This window comes from Pundamilia nyererei, unplaced genomic scaffold (genome assembly GCF_000239375.1).
Source record: "Pundamilia nyererei isolate P.nyererei 1_Seehausen unplaced genomic scaffold, PunNye1.0 scaffold00007, whole genome shotgun sequence".
Lineage (NCBI taxonomy): Eukaryota > Metazoa > Chordata > Actinopteri > Cichliformes > Cichlidae > Pundamilia > Pundamilia nyererei.
In genome coordinates, this window is record NW_005187408.1 from 2,834,443 (window position 1) to 2,852,616 (window position 18,174).

An 18,174-nucleotide genomic window follows, 5' to 3' on the forward strand; every position below is an offset into this window, starting at 1 on the left:
ATTTATACATTATTTTAACCTTTGAGTTAGAAAAGTCTCTACCTCTGTTAAAACCCAGATCTACTTGTTAATCAATCGCAGACACTGATCTGCCGTGAGAAAAGATGCAACAGAAAATAAACTGTCATTCTGATTTAATAAATTATACATACACTTTTAAGATGTACAATGGTCATTGCATTAATCCACATCAGTCCTTTAAGACAAAGTCCCCTTCCAAAGTATTTACACATGTACATTTAAATCAGGCAGCACTTTATAAAGCAAGGCATGAATCTCAATACAGATGTTGGGCTTCAAATGAAAACTTTAATGCTCCTGCCTATTCTGTTTGTTTGAGGGGATTACTCAGCTGTCCAGTTATTACACTAAGTTTTCCCATCCTGACTTTGATGAAATGAATTTGAATAACACCCATAAAGTCCAGCAATAATCACAGGTGATTTCAAGGATTACAGTCTGAGGGTTGAGCTGAAACCCCCCACCCCCCCAAAAAAACAACAACAAAAAAAACCAGACAGGCCATGGGCTGGACGAGATGTGCGCAGGGTCATGGGTTCAAAAAAACAAACATGGCATCATGTGACACAAATATTTATTCTACGACAGGGTTGGAGGGTGGGATCGAGCTTCCTCTGCCAGCTTTGCGTTCGTAGTTGACAAGCCTCTGGCCGACTAGGTACCTGCAAAGACAGATTATTACAGCATTATTACTATTCATTTTTATGCACTTAACTGAAGGCTACACACACAGTATGAAACAATAATCCAAAAATAACCAACTAGAGCAAAAAGTCTGAACAATGTGTTTAACCTCCTATATTAAATCTGCAGTTTGTTTTTATAATGATGCACCGAATGATACATTAGAAAAAGAAAGGGGGGGGGGGAGGTTGTCAATATAAGACAAACTTAATTAAAAAAAAAACAAACAAAACAAACAAAACATGTTGCTTTCTCCAGAGTAATGAGTGCTGAAAGTTTCGTACTTGTCGTTCTTGATGTGTTCATAAAGACGTTTAAACTGTCGGATCTGAAAGGAGAGGATGCCGATAAGTGAGACGACCATCAAGAGGAAGGGGTAGATTCTCCTCTGCATTAGAATCTCCATCTCTGGGGTAACGCCTGCAAAAACAAAGCATAATTGTACTCAGTTATATGATTTTTCAAGAGTTCCCATTATTCCTATCATTAACTCCTTCAAGATGAGAAGAAATGTGATATTTTGGGGACACCAGTTATGTTAAATTAGGTGATAACTATATTAGAATTATTACCTAGTGACGGTACATCTCCAATAACAAGTCCAAGTGGCAGATTTATCACCAGTTCAGTGCCCAAACAAATCAGAAGGTAGGTCACAATCTGCCACTTTTTTGGGGGAGGCTTTTATTACAAAAGCAGTGTATTTATTAGTTTCATTATCTAATTAATAGCATCCATGTGTAAAAATGTGTAAAGTGTTCCCTGATTGGATGATTGAATTCTACTTGATGAATGGGAGAGAACATATTATTGTGTGTGAGTGATTGTGTACAGTCGTGGCCATACGTTTTGAGAATGACACAAGTAATGGTTTTCACAAAGTTTGCTCCTTCCGTTTTTATGACAGCAGTTTCCATATACTCTGAATGTTATGAAAAGTTCTTCTTTGCCATGAAAACAAACTTAACCCCCAAAAACATTTCCACTGCATTTCATTGCTGCCATAAAAGGCCCTGCAGAGATCATTTCAATCTTCTAGTTAACTCAGGTGAGAATGTTGATGAACACAGAACTTGAGATCTTTATGTCTTGACTATTAAGTTAGAATAGCAGAGTGGATGTGTTAAAAGGAGGGTGATGCTTGAAATCATTGTTCTTCCTGTTAACCATGGTTACCTGCCAAAAAGAAAACAGAAACAAAACAAAAAACCCCATGCAACCATCATTGTGTTGCATATAAAGGGCTTCACATGCAAGGATGTTGTTGTTATTAAGGCTTTTTTGCAGAATATCAGTCTGTCCCTAATGGGGGACAGACTGATATTCTGCAAAAAAGCCTGGAGAAGAAAAAAGTGAGGCTACCATGTCCTGAGACCATTCATCTGTGGGGCTGCTTCTCATTCAAGAGAGTGGGGTCACTCACAATTTCGCCAAACCAAAACATCCTCCGACAGCAATTTCTTCCAACTATCCAAGGACAGTTTGGTGAAGAACAAAGTGAGGCCAAAGTGATAACTAAATGGTGCTGGGAACAAAACACTGAAATTTTGGGTCCATTGCCAGGAAGCTCCCCAGACCTTAATCCAATTGAGAATTTGTGGTCAATCCTCAAGAGGCGGGTGGACAAACGAACTCCAAGCATTGATTATGAAAGAATGGGTTTCCATCGTCGGCCTTGGCCCAGAAGTTGATTGACAACACGCCAGGACAAATTGCAGAGGTCTTGAAAAAGAAGGGCCAATACTACAAATATTGACTCTTTGCATAAACGTGATGTAATTGTCAATAAAAGCCTTTGAAACTTATGAAGTGCTTGCAATTATACTTCAATACGTCACAAAAACACTGAAGCAGCAAACTTTGCAAAAACTAATATTTGTGTCATTGACAAAACCTTTTGGCCACGACTGTACACATCGTTTTTTGTAACTGATGATGGTCGGTTGGACCGAAATATTGTGATTTTAGAAAATAATGGGAAGTGAGACAGAGTGCGGAGGTTATAATTGCATCCTTTAAAACATTTCCCCCCCTCTGGTTTATTGCTAAACTCACAAAAAGCTTAAATCTAGAGGAAACCGTTAGTAATTTCCATTTCTTTTGCCACTAAGACTGCAATGTGCTGTATATTGTCAATGAGAAAGTCCTACTTTGGTTAGGAAACTCTTCAAGTGACGCCTTAAGATCCATATGCAGAGAGATACTCACCTACAGCCGGTACCACCCCGGCAGCAATCACATATGGCACACATAAAGACAACAGCAGGACTGAAATGACAGGAGCTGCCAGTTTACGGATGATGAACTGGAGATCAATGTTGCGAATTCCATTTGCATAAACCTAGAGAAAGAGTTTACACTTTATAATGTACTAAACAGTTAATTTAATTCATCTCCAAGAAACAGACATGACAGAGATAGGGAAGACAGACTAGCAAACTACACACTGTGAGTCAACAGAATAAAACCCTTTCAAAGTTATGTAGTCAAGAGTCTGATAGTTTGTAAAAATGTTTACAGTGTATCAGTTGTATTTGGTGTGTCCAGTACCAACCTGCTCAATAACAGTCTTCAGCCACCACTGAGGGCCCATGAGAGTGATGGCAGCAATAATTTTGGCATGAAGAACCCCGAGAGCCCAATCCTGCAGACAAGTTCAATGGATGAACATAAGTGTGAGAACTCCTTAAGCTCTATTTAGTAACCTCCAAGATCCCATTAGGGAAAAGAAACAAATGCATACAATCCTTACCTGCCAGGGATAGAAAAGGGGTGTTTGGTCTAAGGGTACCCTGAGCGGAGCCACGATGACTAATTCAAACAGCAGGCCCAGTAGCAAAGGAATAACTCCAGCAACCAGCAGAGCCACAACAAGGGTCTTCAGGATCTACAGAAGCAAATTAGGGTATTGAAAAAAAAAAAATCATCAAGAGATGCCACTTGCAGATAAGGAAACATATACGGCACTATAAAGGTTAATCTGCTGGGAATGCTACTTCAATGAACAAGTTGGTAATTTAGGATAACAGCTAATGAGAGCTCATTCTCAGTTACATCCATTTAACAAAAACACAGTGTCAAAGCTGGAAAGGGAGCAACCAATTAGCACAACCCTCTGCTGCCCAACTTCGAAGTTTGCCAACAACCCAGTCAGCTCACTGATGCTCACCATGAGTGTCCACTCCTGGACTTTGTGTACAATAACAGTGCGTCCCTGTGGCATCCACGCCAGCAGAACAGTGACCCCGCGGATAGAAAGCCAGCAGACATACAGACCACATGCTGCTGTGTACAGCTCGTGGATTTTGGAATTTCCTGTCCAGAAAGACATCAGCCAGCGGCCAGTGAATACTGTAAAAAAACAAACAAACAAAACAGTGAGGAAACAAAAGTTGACCACAGCAACTCTATGTTTGCCCGTAAAAAGAACTGTACTTTTTAAATGATGTGTTTGTGTATATGAAAAGTACCACATCTCACCTGGTAGGGTTAAGCACACCAAACTAGCCACCAGCAGAGTGATGCACATGAAAGCTATAAGCAGCACAATCTGGGGGAAAAGGGGACACATTTCAGTTTAAAAGCTACAAGATGGGACATGCTGCAAAGTCAAAGCTCTATTTTACAGACTCCGGTTGCATAAGCTAAGGCTAGTATAAACAGGATCTCAGAGATTAGGGTGTTTAACATGAAAGATGAAGATCATAATGACAGAGTTGTGCAGGCTCAGATGGGCAGTAAATGGTTGCTAGGGCGTTGGCTGATTTCAAAATTTGACTCAGAAACCACAAATTACAGGAGACACATCTTTATTTTAAGACTTGTTTTATCTGTAAAAATAGCCTCTATCTTTGTTCTAAAGCGTGGAGGACTATGACCCTTAATTAAATAATATAAATCATATGTAAAACTACATCTTGCATGTTTAGGGGTTTGCTTTGTCAAATCTTACTTGTAATTTGAATAAAAACTAACAACCTCTCAGGGTTCCAGTGTTAAAGACAACCTTTTTTCTTTATTTCAAATGAACATGTCTGTGTGTGCGATACAAATAAGAGCAAGGGAAAAAACACAGATGCTTTGGCAGCTGGCAATAGTTCTGCATTATTGTGGTCACTAAAACGGCGCAAACATCAGAAATCTGGGGGGGGGGGGAACCCACTGGAAAGTCACAAAGAGCCCTTCAATTATTATATCACATTCATGCATGAGAGGAAACCTGGACGTCAGTCAACTTTGTCAGTGAAACTAAAAGACATGCTAGAGCACTACAGACTACACTCAAAGACATGGTCAAAGATGGCTGTCCATTCATATCTCTAAAAGCTGTTTAGTTTCAGAACCACAGTATCCTGGTCTTCCCTACACATCTATCTGTAAAGTGCACTCCTTAAAGACATATATGAAAAAAGCCTTTCTCACCCTTAAAGGGAAGCGAAGAGGTCGGTGGTAGGGCTGGAAACCCACTGGTCCCCCTTGCTGCAGGATGGCCTGATGGGCTGCATGTAACCCTTCACCAACAGCTGGTGCCGGGTTGTTATTGTTGTTGTGATGAACATGCGGAGGGTTGTTATTGTTGTTGTTGTTCACGGGCTGGTTGGCTTCATTGTCCTCTTGTTCGCCAAGGAGGTAGGAGTGGAGGTCTCTGGAGACAACACAAAGTGGTGACACAGTTACAGACGGTCAGGAAATATCATTGCCTTGGGTGTGTATTCAAACTTGGCTTACAGTAAATATCCTGCGCTGACTGTCCAGGCTCTGACCAGGCCTTTGAGCCACTGGCGAGTGTGTCCCTGCTCCAGTAGAGCTGGAAGCACAACCTGAAGCAGTAACAGCTCCAAAGACAGCTCACTGACAGGAGCGTCACTGAGAGGAAAGAAGTGACAAAGAAACAGACATTTATCTAACAAACACCAGACTAAACATTTTCTATTACTTTAAGTGTCAAACAGCATAAACTCAAGTGGATTTGTAACTGCAAATCTTGCTTTTTCACATGTGGTGATACTTCCACTTTGGTATGAACAGGAAGTGGTTTCTCAGATCATTTCAGGCCAGCAGGTTTCACACAGTTTATTAATAAGTAAACTATATCTTTGTTATGTACGCTGCTTACCTATAGAGCATGACATTGTAGGGAAGGAAGGTGGGCAGCAATAGTTTAATGAGCTTGATGGGAAGCCACAGCATGAGCAAGACAATTGAGCCGAACACAACCACAGACAGGATGAACCGCCGCAGGTGTCTGTAGATGGGCAAGTGAATCATCTCCTGCACTGGGTTAAAATCTGGATCATTGAGGTTCCTCAGAAACCAGAGCACTCCAGGTCTCAGCACCTAATGGAGGCAGAAGGTGGAATGATTTAGAGCGCCGAAGACTTTTTTCCTCTTTACTATCATCTGAAAAATTAACCTGAAGCACTCACAGTCCTTGTTTCCCTAACTGAATGCATTTGAGAGTCTGTTTTTCTTACCTCTCTCAGCAGGAGGATGAAAGATGCAAAGTAGAAGACATAGACCATTCCCACCAGCCAGTGCAGGAACATGGTAGTACCAGGTGCTGATTTGAAGCTCATTTCTCTGTCTTTCAGCGAGGCATCAAACATCTCCTGCAGAATGAATCAAATAAAAGCAGGGTCTAAGATGATGCTTTGATCACCTGTTTTTGCTCAAAAGCTGCTCTAAACTTCATGTTTTTCTAAATGTAAATACTTTAAAGGATTCACCCTCTGCTATATAAAGCTAAGAAAGATTTTTTTGCATGTTTGCACTGAACCATAATGTTTACGTTTTAGGCTAACATAGGACAAATAGTTTAGATGTAGATATATACACTGCAGATAAACTGCATTGAAACAGAAACCAAATTCGCTTGTAAATACAAAATGTGAAACTTTCTGCTTTTGACTGCAAAGCGATAAGAGCTGCTTACACCACACTGGCCATTTTCAGGGTCAATTAATTTGTTTCACAGGCAAACAGCTGCAGAGCAGATGAGACACGGTTCCCTTCTGCTGTGTAAGCTGCACCACCTGTTGTGAGGAAGGTTATTTGGCTTTGGAAAACAGGATCAGGAAAAAAAAATATATATATTAACTGCCGTGTTATGATTTGGATAAGTACTATGCAAGCCAATGTTGTGGTAGAGAGAGACTTTGTTCTAGTAAGTGTTAGTACAAACAAACTCTCTGACAAACAAAGAGAGTGACAGCCACAGCATAGAGGCGTTTGGTACTCTCTCACTCCCCAGTCCTCCAAACCAGTCTGTTCTCTGTTTTTGTGTGCACTGATGAATGTATGAACTGGGTGAGCTAAAGCATCTGGCTTTGTCTGTGTGCTGAGCAGGCCTGCTGAAAGCCACTTTAAAGGTGTTGTGACAGAGCCTCTGCGGGGTATTAGCCATCCCTCTCATTTGGCAAAATGTATGAAAATGGAATAAAATAGGAGTATTCACTGAAATTTCACAGGGAACAAGAGATATTCAGTCACTGGTGCTCGGAAAACGCTTTTAGATAGAAGAAAACTTACGCATTTATCCCTATAAAACATCAGACTTAACGATCACATCTGCCAAGTACGTTAATTAGAGTATGGACCCCCAGGCTAAAATACTCAATCAGTTTAATTAAAACAAAAAGTCCAAGAGCAACAGAGATGTAGTGAAAACGTGATGAAAAGAATTTGTCTCTTACTAAAGAGCAGATGTCAAGCCACCATCCGCAGATCAATGGAAAAACACCTATCTCCACAACAACCAGCAGAGAGACCTGTGAGGATAGAAAAGGCTGCTGTCAGTATCAGTTAACATTAAATGTAAACACAAAAAAGACTAAAAACCTCTGTGACAAGTAGTGATACATGAAATACTTAACACAGAAGTTCTGTACTTGAATATTATAACAATCCAGGGACCTATTCAATGGCTAGAGCTATCTTTATTGTATGATTGCAAACAAAATCTTAGATACTAAGAGAGTGAAAACGCCAGCATCAACATGACTAACACAAAGAAAAAAAAATGCAGTCAATGTTACCTTGACAACAATGTAGCAGACTCCAAGGAGACGCCGGGAGCGCTGGAAACTGACCAGAGCAGCCAGTCCCTAAAACGGCCATTAAGGATCAATACTGCACATATATTCTTATTTGCACAGACCTGAATTACCTCATGTTCCCTTTCTCATACTTTTATTTTTTTTATTTTACAGCCTGCATGCACCAGACTGATAGATTAGGTTTGGATTAGGCATCATCAGGACTTTTAATGAACTTCGATGGAAGGATACATGACACAGGATGAGAGTCATTGCTAGCAGTATGTAGCCAACGATTGTTGTGATTAAGCCCTCAAAATGAGAAGCCTGGACCTAAAAAAAAAACCCCAAAACAAAGTTGTAATCAGAAAATTAAAGATATTATCAAGGGACATGCAATTGTATTATAAAGTGACTGAAGCATTTTCTCACATATTCTTCGAAGCCAAGACCAACAACAGAGAAGTGGCCGATGTGATACGGACAAAATGCTAAATGAAAGGGAAAAAAGAAGACATCTTTATTACTGTATTAGTTATACGGTGGATTCATTTTGATGTCAGAAAAAGGACTATTATGATCATGGTTATGCTGCATCATTGTTTCAGTTTACTCACCAAAGACCAGGATGAACAGTGTGTTGAGAGACACCACCCAAAACACGTGCTCCTACAAGACAAAGACACCGATCTTTACTTGAGTTTCAGAAGGTAAGATTTATTTAGAGAAATCTATTTAGATTAGGACTTACCAAAAATACCAGTGAACCATCCAGGCCAAGCATCTGTTTGGAAAATTGAAATAGTTTGTGTATAAATATGAAAAGAGACAAGACAACAGCTACATACTAATAAATAGGTGCCTGGAGATTGTGAATGTTATGCAGCAGTTACCCTTTCCCAGGTGAGCTCCTCTGCTGCTCTGTCCCACTCCAAAGCATTCCAATTCATGTCATCTACACAGACAGATAAAGACAAAAAACGCCTTGTAGACTAATAAAAAACAGTCACCAACTTGAAACATAATCGATATAAAAACAATCAGTTTATCTCCCTACATGTCAGACATAGTCACAGAATAACAAAATCATGTGTTAACTCAGGCAAATCATTCTGCGGTGGTACATTTTTTCTTGTTGTCCTGCTTTTGTTGCAAATAGTAAACGAAAAGCAATGTTTTCCCCGCTCTGCTGAAACAGTTATTGTTACATTATTGATGTTGCTCTGGGAAAATCTGTTAGTTTGACATGAACATTGTGCAACTGTCAGGCTTTTTCTGTGCAATTTATTTAGCTGTAGTGACAGCCAACAGCTAGAGTAATGTATAATACAATAGCAATTTATTTTCAGCATTTCTTCTTAGCTTGATGCAAAAATCAGTCCATTAACAAAGCTGAACAAATGAGTGTGATTTCAAGGCTATGGGGCAAAAATTTGACATAGTGTTATATTGTTCCCAAATCAACTGTGATGCTTTGGCAAACCGGCAAACAAATGAGGCCACTTTGGGACCCATTTGTATGCTGTAATGGCAGTGCTCCTGCTCTTGGGTTTGTTTAGTGGCATTTCCATAAACCTGCTGTTTGAAAAATGCAAAAACCTCTTACTCCATTACTAAACATGCTTTTGGTTGTCGGGCTGTCGGAGAGGATTTCTATTTTCATTTTTGAAATTATTTGTATTTTGCATTCATGAAACTTTACAACTTAAGAACTGATGTATCTGACAGTGAAATCTACCTTAACAAAGAATCACTTTTTGCAATATATAATTTTAATTAGCTGAAAAAAATGCATACATCTTAAGTTAAGTAAAGAAATAATAAAGTCCCACCTTGTGCACCATTGTTGGGGTCTGCATCTTCAGCAGCTGCTGCCTCCTCTTCCAGCTCTGGATCATCGCCTTGCTCTTGGGGGACGTCAGGAGGCTCGGGCTCTGCCTCATTCTGGGCTAGAGGATCAGCAGGTGCTGGCTGGGCCGCAGGGGGATCACCAGCTGCTGCCTGACCTGCAGCTTGTGCCTGGGGGAGAGGGAACAAGGTGCATAACTTTAAAAAACAGAGTAACTTATCATGTAATGAAATCACGATATGTTGTCTAGTATATTAATTATCTATAACACAATCAACCACAATGTGTGTAACTGAAGGAAAATAAAAATACTAGCAGCTGCCAGTGCCACCCCTCCACCTACTAGTAAATGTACCCATCATATAAATTTGACAATTCTAGGTGATTCTCAACCTCTGACCTTGAGTTCAAGGTCACCGGACTTGAACTTTTTTTGAGATGTTGATATTTGCACCTATGGTTTGAATTTCAAAATCCTACGTCTCCTTGTTCTCAACCTGCTGCATTACCAGGATATTCAGATAACTTGACCTTGACACCAGGAGTCAAATTCATCCTGAGGTTTTTAGTGGATGCATCTAAGATAGGGTATTTGAAAATGCTAGTTCACTTTCTTGTCCAGTTATTGGATTCACAAATGTTTTTTAAAACTTGACCCCTGATGTTGAGGTTGAGATTTTTAGTAGCTGCACTTATGATATGAATTTCCAAATCCTATGTCATCTAGTACTCAACTTATTGTAATCACAAACTTGGGTTTCCAAAACACTCACCCACATGTGACAACAGGGTGACGACAATATCCCATCAACCTTTTACAGCTGGGGGTTTAAAAAAAACCCATCCAAACACAGTAAAAACATTTACTCATTTGCTTCTATTTACTTTCAATGATCTGTCCCACCACTATAATTTAAGTTGATTATGAGTTGGATAATTAGCAGGAGATTCATTTGCTACAGCAGGATGTGGTATGGTAATTACACACATTGTCATAAATGTGTAAGGTGCATGCAGCATGTTATTCTGGTTAGCATTTAAATAGCTCATGTTTTTAATTTGCAGTTAAGTGAATTACATAAATCAGATTTTTTTTACTGTGTCATTTTAAACCTCAATGAAACACAATTATACCATCCAGTTAAGAATCTAATTTAGTAATCAGTCCAGCAAAGTACCTCGTTGGCTTGTCCGGCAGCATTGGGCTGTGGTGGCTGGTGCTGTTCTAACCACTGGGGGGCTCCACCGTGGACTATCTGTTCTCTGAGCCATACCAGACTAATAAATGCACATAGGGTGCAGGTAACCACAAAGCAACCCTGTAGACAATCTGCAAGCAGGTTCTCCCTGTAGGAATAAAAACAATAGCACATATTCAATAAAAATGATCCTCTATTTCTCATCTACTGTCCAGTAAAGAAAATAAACAAGCTAACAATCTTGATCTCCATCAGGTTTTGCATATTTTGTGCTACAGTTGATGATAAAAAAAAAGCATTATCACTCACGTAGAGAGCATGTCCAGCGGCAGTGTCAAAAGAGAGCTCACAGAGCCGGTAAAAAGACACTTATAGATGCGACCTGGGGAAAAAAAAACATATTTAAAATCTACCCGTTTCTATTGTATGAAAATTTGTATAGTTCAGGCTTACATTTTTACATTAAGTACTGAGAGGGATTTACATGTTTTGGAACAAAGAACACACTTTCTTGTTATGTATGTAGTGACACTAAACCTATAATGCTCTTTAACATTAGCTAACATGAACACCTTATATGTTACTTTGACTGTATTTAACACCCCAGAAAGGGGAAATTTGTAAATGCGTGTAAGTGCACAGACATTTCCACATACAGCAGATGAGGAAAAACATTTAGAGGGTCACCATATAAAGAATATTTGCTCCCAAATCTATTAAAAAAGTTGGTCATCAACACTAAAATAACAGTACTTCTAAAAGTTAAAACAAAAATATGATTTCATAAATAACTTATACATGTTAGACAATTTTTTTCTTTTTAAAGGGGTTTTAAAGATAATTTCTCCTTGTATTCATGTCTGTGGATACTTACATGCAGTGAGAGGAACAACACCAAGCCATGCAAAGGCCACCAGTGTGTAATGGAACCAGTAGCGAATGGCAGTGCCCACACTGGTAAGAAGGCCGGCACAAATGTCCTGGATGGGCAGACGTGAGGGCATGTCTGGGGAGTAGACTGAAGAGGACAGACGGGAAAGAGTGAACCAGAGTCAAATTATCTTTTGTGCTTGCTCATTTTCTTTTTTCGCTGATAGCAGCTATTTAGATTATTCTGTAACACTAAATGAAAACAGCACCAACTAATGAATAATCACATGCAGAAAAACAAACAAACAACAATTTATATGGCCCCCTCCGTAAGGCTAAATTGGAGGCTTGCGGCTACAAAATGCATTTTAATGGATTATCTGTTAATGTCACAAGGACTTACTTGGTGTGAAAGCAAATCTGTGCTTGCATAATTCACAGTACTCCTTCCTGCTGTGCTTCAGCCACTGGACCAAACTGTAAAATGACATTTAAAGAATGAAGAAAACTGATGAAAACTATGTAATATTTGTGCTCTATTTTCACATTTTGAGCACATGAATAATGACTGGATTGAAAAACAGCTTCATACACATATTCATATGTTACATCCAATGTATTATGTGTGTCCCAATATAAGACATTTTTCCCACTGTGAGAATGTGTATTATTTAACCTTCAGGGCCTGAAATGCCTAGTGTAAATCATGCCAATTTTTGGTTCCAAAAAGTGGCATGATTTTTTAGGAAGTCCTTTCAAAATCCCATTTAAGACATTTTAAGCCTGAAATAATCCATAAAAAAAAAATATTTTTTTTTAATTGGTGTCTTCAGATTTGGTCAGTTTGAGATATTTGGATTAAGTTAGATAAATTCAATTGCCAATAGAAAGGATTGCAACGGTGCAGATTTAAAGAACAGTCCAAGTCCAGACACTTCCAAAGGTCTGAAGTGTTGACCCAACATAACCTTTTCATGATACCACTGCCATGCCTACAATAGTAGTAACACTGCCACCAATATGATGCAATGAAAATGTAAGCGCAGCTGGGACTACTGAATCCGTCACTGTGAGACTTGCTACCTCTCAGACTCCTTATAGACACACCTGGTATAAATTTCAAAACCCTACATTGCTTTGGTCTCAAGTTATGACATGCACAAGATTTTCAGAAAACTTACTCTCAGCTTGAGATCATGGTCAACTAGATTTAAACTCAACCAGGATTTTTAGTAGATGCAAATATAAAATCACTTTGAATGTCACTTTGTTCTTGAGTTATTGCATTCACAAGATTTTCAGAAAAATTTGACCTTAGACTTTAGGGCTGTTCGACATAATGATATATAGCGGATGATGATATAAAACCATCTATCGTTTCATTTTATGTTACCATCAGTCGATTCCTACAGTACAACAACATTAAGAATAACATTATCTAAGCAAACCTTTCAAAAAATGCAAAACAATCCAGGTCTGGTCTTTGCTTTGCTCTTCTACACACTCACAAACTTCAAAATACCTTCATCTTTAATTTTCACAATGCAAATTTTTGAAAACTATTTAATATTGACACAAGAACAAAATGATGAAAGAACAATGCTATATCATGTGCAATACATCGATTTAGCAACACTGGGTTGAATGAAGCTTTCACAACCGCTTGTTTACGTTGTGAGTCAGCAGACTTCCTAGCTTAAAACCAAGATGTCAAAATCATTTTACACCATGGGCCACATACAGTGCACTTTAATCTTAAGTGGGCCAGACCAGCGAAACTCCCCTTTCTATTAATGTGAAATATTTAGGTACACGTTCAAACCCTGAGAAGTCTTTATATGAAGAAAAGAAGGGCAATCCAACAGTAATTCCTAGTTATGCACTCAATCACAGTTTCCAAAGCCTTTTAGTGGGCCGGATTAGAGTCTTTGCCAGGTCAATTCTGGGGCCCGGGCCTTATGTTTGACATCCTTGGCTAGGGAAGTTATGGGAAAAGTAAGAATAAATGACTGTCTTGCAGTAACTAAGGCAGCATCTGTGAACATTCTGAATCTAATTAGTTACACCATGGTTACCGTGCTGTTTGTATGATTTTTTTTTTTCTTTTAAATGTTTAACATGAAAAAGAGAAAGTTTTCCTTGGGAGGATCTGAGAACTACTTCTTCACAAGGTCACAATGAAAGCTGACAGAAAGAGGAAGAGACAGCCTAACACACTTACCATTCCTGGTGGATGAACTTGATACTGCCAGTGCAGACACAAGGGTGGTACAGGGGTTTGTCTGGGGTCCCCTCAGAGCGGCACACGCGACAAATATCCGCTACACACAAACAAAAACACACAACAATTTCAATGAATGTCTGATCCTCTTCGCAAAGGGTTAGCAAAACAGACGCGAGAGCAAGTGTCAGAGGGTGTGTATATGGTGTCATATATACATATATATGCACAGTAATAGAGGATATTTAGTTAAAAGCAACATTTAGAAAAATATTTGCACCAGCAGCGTGGCTTAGGTAAACAGAGCACACAGCAGGAAACTGATGACATCACTGGTAAATTCTGGTCCTTTCTACGCTCCCCGCTACTTATTGCACTATCCCCACATGCTAACATCGTGTGCTTTAAAACACCGTTTTCTCCCGTCTTAGCTGGCTACATCCAGCCAGCTAAGTTTAACCATTAGCAGGCCAGCTCAGCGGTCGGCGAGGCGATGCACTTGTGAAGCTAATGCTAGCTATTGATGAAAAAGAAGCTACTAGAGGCTTTTTTTTTTTTAAATTTACCTTCTTCAGCAGTATCCATGTTGCTCGCTAAGCACCGGTCACCGTCTGTTATTCGACTAATTTGTACCGTGAACCCATCCACGACACGGACAGTATCGTTTAGCTAGCTCAGTTAAGCTAGCGAGACGACAATATCCTTATGGGTCAATTGCATTGACAATCATAAAATGGTTTCCCCACAGATTAAAACGTAAATCTTCGCTCCGCTGTGTTTTCTCGCGTCCAGTATATGTTCGCCAGTACACAAAGGTTTCTAATTCACTGTGTATGTCTAATGTAACACAAGAAACCAGGGGGAAACGCTACATCTCAGGGTGTTGATCATACGACAGTTTAAACCTGGGAGACAAATGGCTAGCTTAACCTGCTAACGCATGCGCCAACGACACTTCTGGCTCCTGTCATAACAGTTTTACTTCCCTACAGAGGTTCGAGTTTTACGGCAGGGAAACGACCATAACAACCGTCACGTGATTGTATTTCGTGTAATATTTTACTCAAATAAAACTAAATAATAAAAATGCAATGAAATAAAAAAAGATAGACGCAAAATTAAAAGTTACATACAATGAGAGAGAAAGAGCACCTGCAATATTTCGAAAATAAGAACTAAAAGTGTCAAGTAGACGTCACTATTAAACATTAAATTCTGCAGGAACAACAGGAACAAACATTTTTATTGGGAGGTTTTTCCGAACAGATAAGAGCTGTACTTAAGTATAAATATGTGGTCAAACTTGTCATCACAATACTTGTACACTGATACTTGTACACTCAAAAATGAGCTTCAGCATTTATCTTGGAACTTTATTTCGCTCTCTTTATATGTTTCTGTACTTATAAACCAATATTCTGTATTAGAAAAGTACACGTATCAAATAAAGAGCAAGAATAACAATAACAAAATTAAAATGTGAAGTCTCGACACCAGTCAATGAGCCACTACAGCAATACGCGCTCTGCCACGCACTGGCGCCGTGGCTTAGTTGGTTAAAGCGCCTGTCTAGTAAACAGGAGATCCTGGGTTCGAATCCCAGCGGTGCCTTTTTTGCAAAGCGTCGTCAAATTAATTTGACTTCTTGGTCCACTTTAATCTTAAACGGCCGAACTACTACACGTTTAATCTTATTAACATAAGATAAAGATCAATATGTCTATGTTTTTCAATGTGATGAGCACATCCTGCTGCTAAAAATAATGAAATGAAAGAAATTTTCCAGAATTAATAAATAAATCTGTAAAAATACAGACGTTAGAGTAGATCATTAACTCATATTACAAAAGTGAACATTTTCATCATTTTACATCAAAAAAATTCATTCGTTCATTTATTTTTGTGTTAATGTGGGTCTCTTGTTAAAAAACAACAACAAAAAAAAACCCAAACAAAAAAACAAGGAAAAAAGTCCAAAATCTATGCAAAACCAGCCCGATTGGAGTCGTTTCCGGGGTTATTCTGGGCTCATGTTTCTATCCTATGCCATTCTATGCTATTCTTATGTTTGACACTCCCTGCATACATACGTTATCAATTAATAACACTAAACAACAAAACCCTATCCCATTTAAGCAAGCCAGAGATAGGAAAGAAAAAATATCAGTCAGCATGACTTGCAGTTACAGATACACATACTATGAAAACAATACCAGGTTTGTCCTCAGATAGTCACTTCTCACCTGTTTAAAGATTAAATACAGTTTAAATTTCATTCAAAAATAGGACGCGTACAGTTTGCAGCATAAAAATATTCCCTGTAACCATGCATGAAAGAAAGAAAGAAAGAAAGAAAGAAAGAAAGAAAGAAAGAAAGAAAGAAAGAAAGAATGGAGAAAGTCATAAAAGTGTTATCACTTTAATTTTGAAAGTGGGAGTGGAAAGGAATTCCAACGTTGTCCAACTGCTAGCTCTCTCCCCTCTTTATAAGCAGATCAAGATTTTGACTTTCAGCCAGGCAGCTACGCAGAAACTCGCAAACCAGCAAGGTATGTTTCTCTCGTCGTCTTTGCAAACGGATTTTTCTGTCCAGTGTTGGATTTCATTAGTTTACATGGAAAAAATATAGAAAAAATATAGAAGGGTTGGAATCGTTTAACTGAAAAGAGTTGTGCAGCAAAGCATGTCGAAGTATTTTGCTTTGTCATGCTTTGTTGCGCAAATGTCACAAGTGAGTCCAGGTGTGCACACGGGACATTATTCTTTTTTAAATTTTAATACATCCCAGTTTTGCTGTCTCCTTTTTACCAATACTTTCTGTGCTTCCGTTTTCATCTCTGCCAGCAGATGGCAAACGAAGCCAAGCCGTGTCCCTGCGATATTGGTGATCGCATGGAGTATGGAGCGCTCGGCCAGGAGGTCCAGATGGAGCACTTTAAAGCTTATGTAGTAAAACCATCCACTGCATCCGACAAGGCTATCATTGTCATTCAAGACATCTTCGGTTGGCAGCTTCCCAACACCAGATACATGGCTGACATGCTTGCTGCTAATGGATACATGTGCGTTTATGTGACTGACTCATTGATAGACTGGATTGAGATTCCTGAGGCGAATGTAGGATTTCTAGAATCAGTGATTTTGTGAGATTTTGATTCCTCCTTTTTTCTGTTGTTTTATTGTGAGCAGAGCCATTTGTCCAGACTTCTTTGTTGGAAAGGAACCTTGGAGTCCAACAAAAGACTGGTCCAACTTTCAAGAGTGGCTTCAGGACAAGAAGCCGACAGCTATTAACAAGTAAACAAACGCGTGAACTACGTAATGCAGCAGCTACTCATAGCTTTGATAGCTTTCTGACCTTGTGTGATAGCGCACACTCATTGAACTTTTCCTTCTCAGAGAGGTGGATGCAGTGCTGAAGTTCCTGAAGAATCAATGCGGAGCCAAACATATCGGAGTAGTAGGCTTTTGCTGGGGAGGGGTTGCCACACATTACCTGGCCTTACTGTATCCAGAGATTAAAGCCGGAGTGTCTGTTTATGGTATGCCATTGTTACAGCAGAACACGAGGCATGGTATACGGAAAATGTTTTTGTTATGGTTTTATGTGATCCTGTGCAGGAATAGTTAGAGAGAGAGAGGACAGGTATGAGCTGAAGAGTCCAACACTGTTCGTCTTTGCAGAGAATGACAGCGTTATCCCTTTGGACCAGGTTAGTGTGAGTTGTGGACCGATTAGTTTTAGCAGCAACTTTTGTATGCAGACAATGTTAACTTAAAAATCTCAGAATTTCTGCCATGACATGTGCGCTGACATCATTTTTGCCCATCAGGTGAGTGCTCTTGAAGCCAACTTGAAGGAGAAATGCAAAGTGGACTACCAGGTGAAGATATTTCCTGGTCAGACTCACGGATTTGTCCACCGCAAGCGAGAGGACATCAACCCCGCTGACAAACCCTACATCCAGGAGGCCAGAAAAGACCTGCTCAACTGGCTCAACACGTACATGTAAATATGAATGCCAGGAAACACCTTAAAACTCTGCTTTATATAATCATATCCACAATAATTAATCAGAACATTATAAGACGATCTGTAAGAGGTGCTCATAATGAGTCTTTCTGTTGGTTTTGTCTGAATATTGATGCCTGTGTCTTATGGAAGCTTGTATCAGCAACTGTTTTTTGCCATCCGTAAATCAAAATTTCAGGTTATTGTATATCTGACTGCAAATTTGGTTTGAAACTTACTAACTCCATATTGACAATAAAGACCTTCAAAGGTATTAACTAAAA

General features: G+C 39.2%; 2 protein-coding genes and 1 non-coding gene across 4 annotated transcripts; 2 read left to right on the top strand and 1 right to left on the bottom strand.

Moving 5' to 3' along the window:
- Positions 1–117: 117 nt before the first annotated feature.
- On the bottom strand, positions 118–14,856 carry marchf6 (E3 ubiquitin-protein ligase MARCH6). Its single transcript, XM_005722535.2, has 25 exons — positions 14,445–14,856; positions 13,879–13,978; positions 12,061–12,134; positions 11,662–11,805; positions 11,097–11,169; positions 10,767–10,935; positions 9,572–9,758; positions 8,633–8,694; positions 8,491–8,523; positions 8,357–8,408; positions 8,172–8,230; positions 7,992–8,072; positions 7,740–7,808; positions 7,398–7,472; positions 6,180–6,314; positions 5,822–6,042; positions 5,434–5,571; positions 5,128–5,350; positions 4,186–4,255; positions 3,875–4,056; positions 3,458–3,592; positions 3,260–3,349; positions 2,914–3,046; positions 990–1,125; positions 118–683 (listed from the first exon to the last, which is right to left on the bottom strand). Exons 1-25 carry the CDS (start codon positions 14,461–14,463, stop codon positions 596–598), a joined length of 2,748 nt encoding a protein of 915 aa, XP_005722592.1. The 5' UTR covers positions 14,464–14,856; the 3' UTR covers positions 118–595.
- Positions 14,857–15,415: 559 nt separating this feature from the next.
- On the top strand, positions 15,416–15,489 carry trnat-agu (transfer RNA threonine (anticodon AGU)). The gene has a single exon. It is a non-coding gene; the product is annotated as a tRNA-Thr (tRNA).
- Positions 15,490–16,346: 857 nt separating this feature from the next.
- On the top strand, positions 16,347–18,164 carry cmbl (carboxymethylenebutenolidase homolog (Pseudomonas)). 2 transcript variants are annotated; one of them, XM_005722537.1, is made up of 6 exons: positions 16,347–16,427; positions 16,723–16,940; positions 17,068–17,175; positions 17,278–17,420; positions 17,500–17,591; positions 17,712–18,164. In XM_005722537.1, exons 2-6 carry the CDS (start codon positions 16,726–16,728, stop codon positions 17,889–17,891), a joined length of 738 nt encoding a protein of 245 aa, XP_005722594.1. In that variant the 5' UTR covers positions 16,347–16,427; positions 16,723–16,725; the 3' UTR covers positions 17,892–18,164. The 2 variants fall into 2 exon arrangements, with proteins under 2 accessions (XP_005722594.1, XP_005722593.1); XM_005722536.1 differs by having other exon boundaries at positions 16,349–16,427; positions 16,726–16,940.
- Positions 18,165–18,174: the final 10 nt, after the last annotated feature.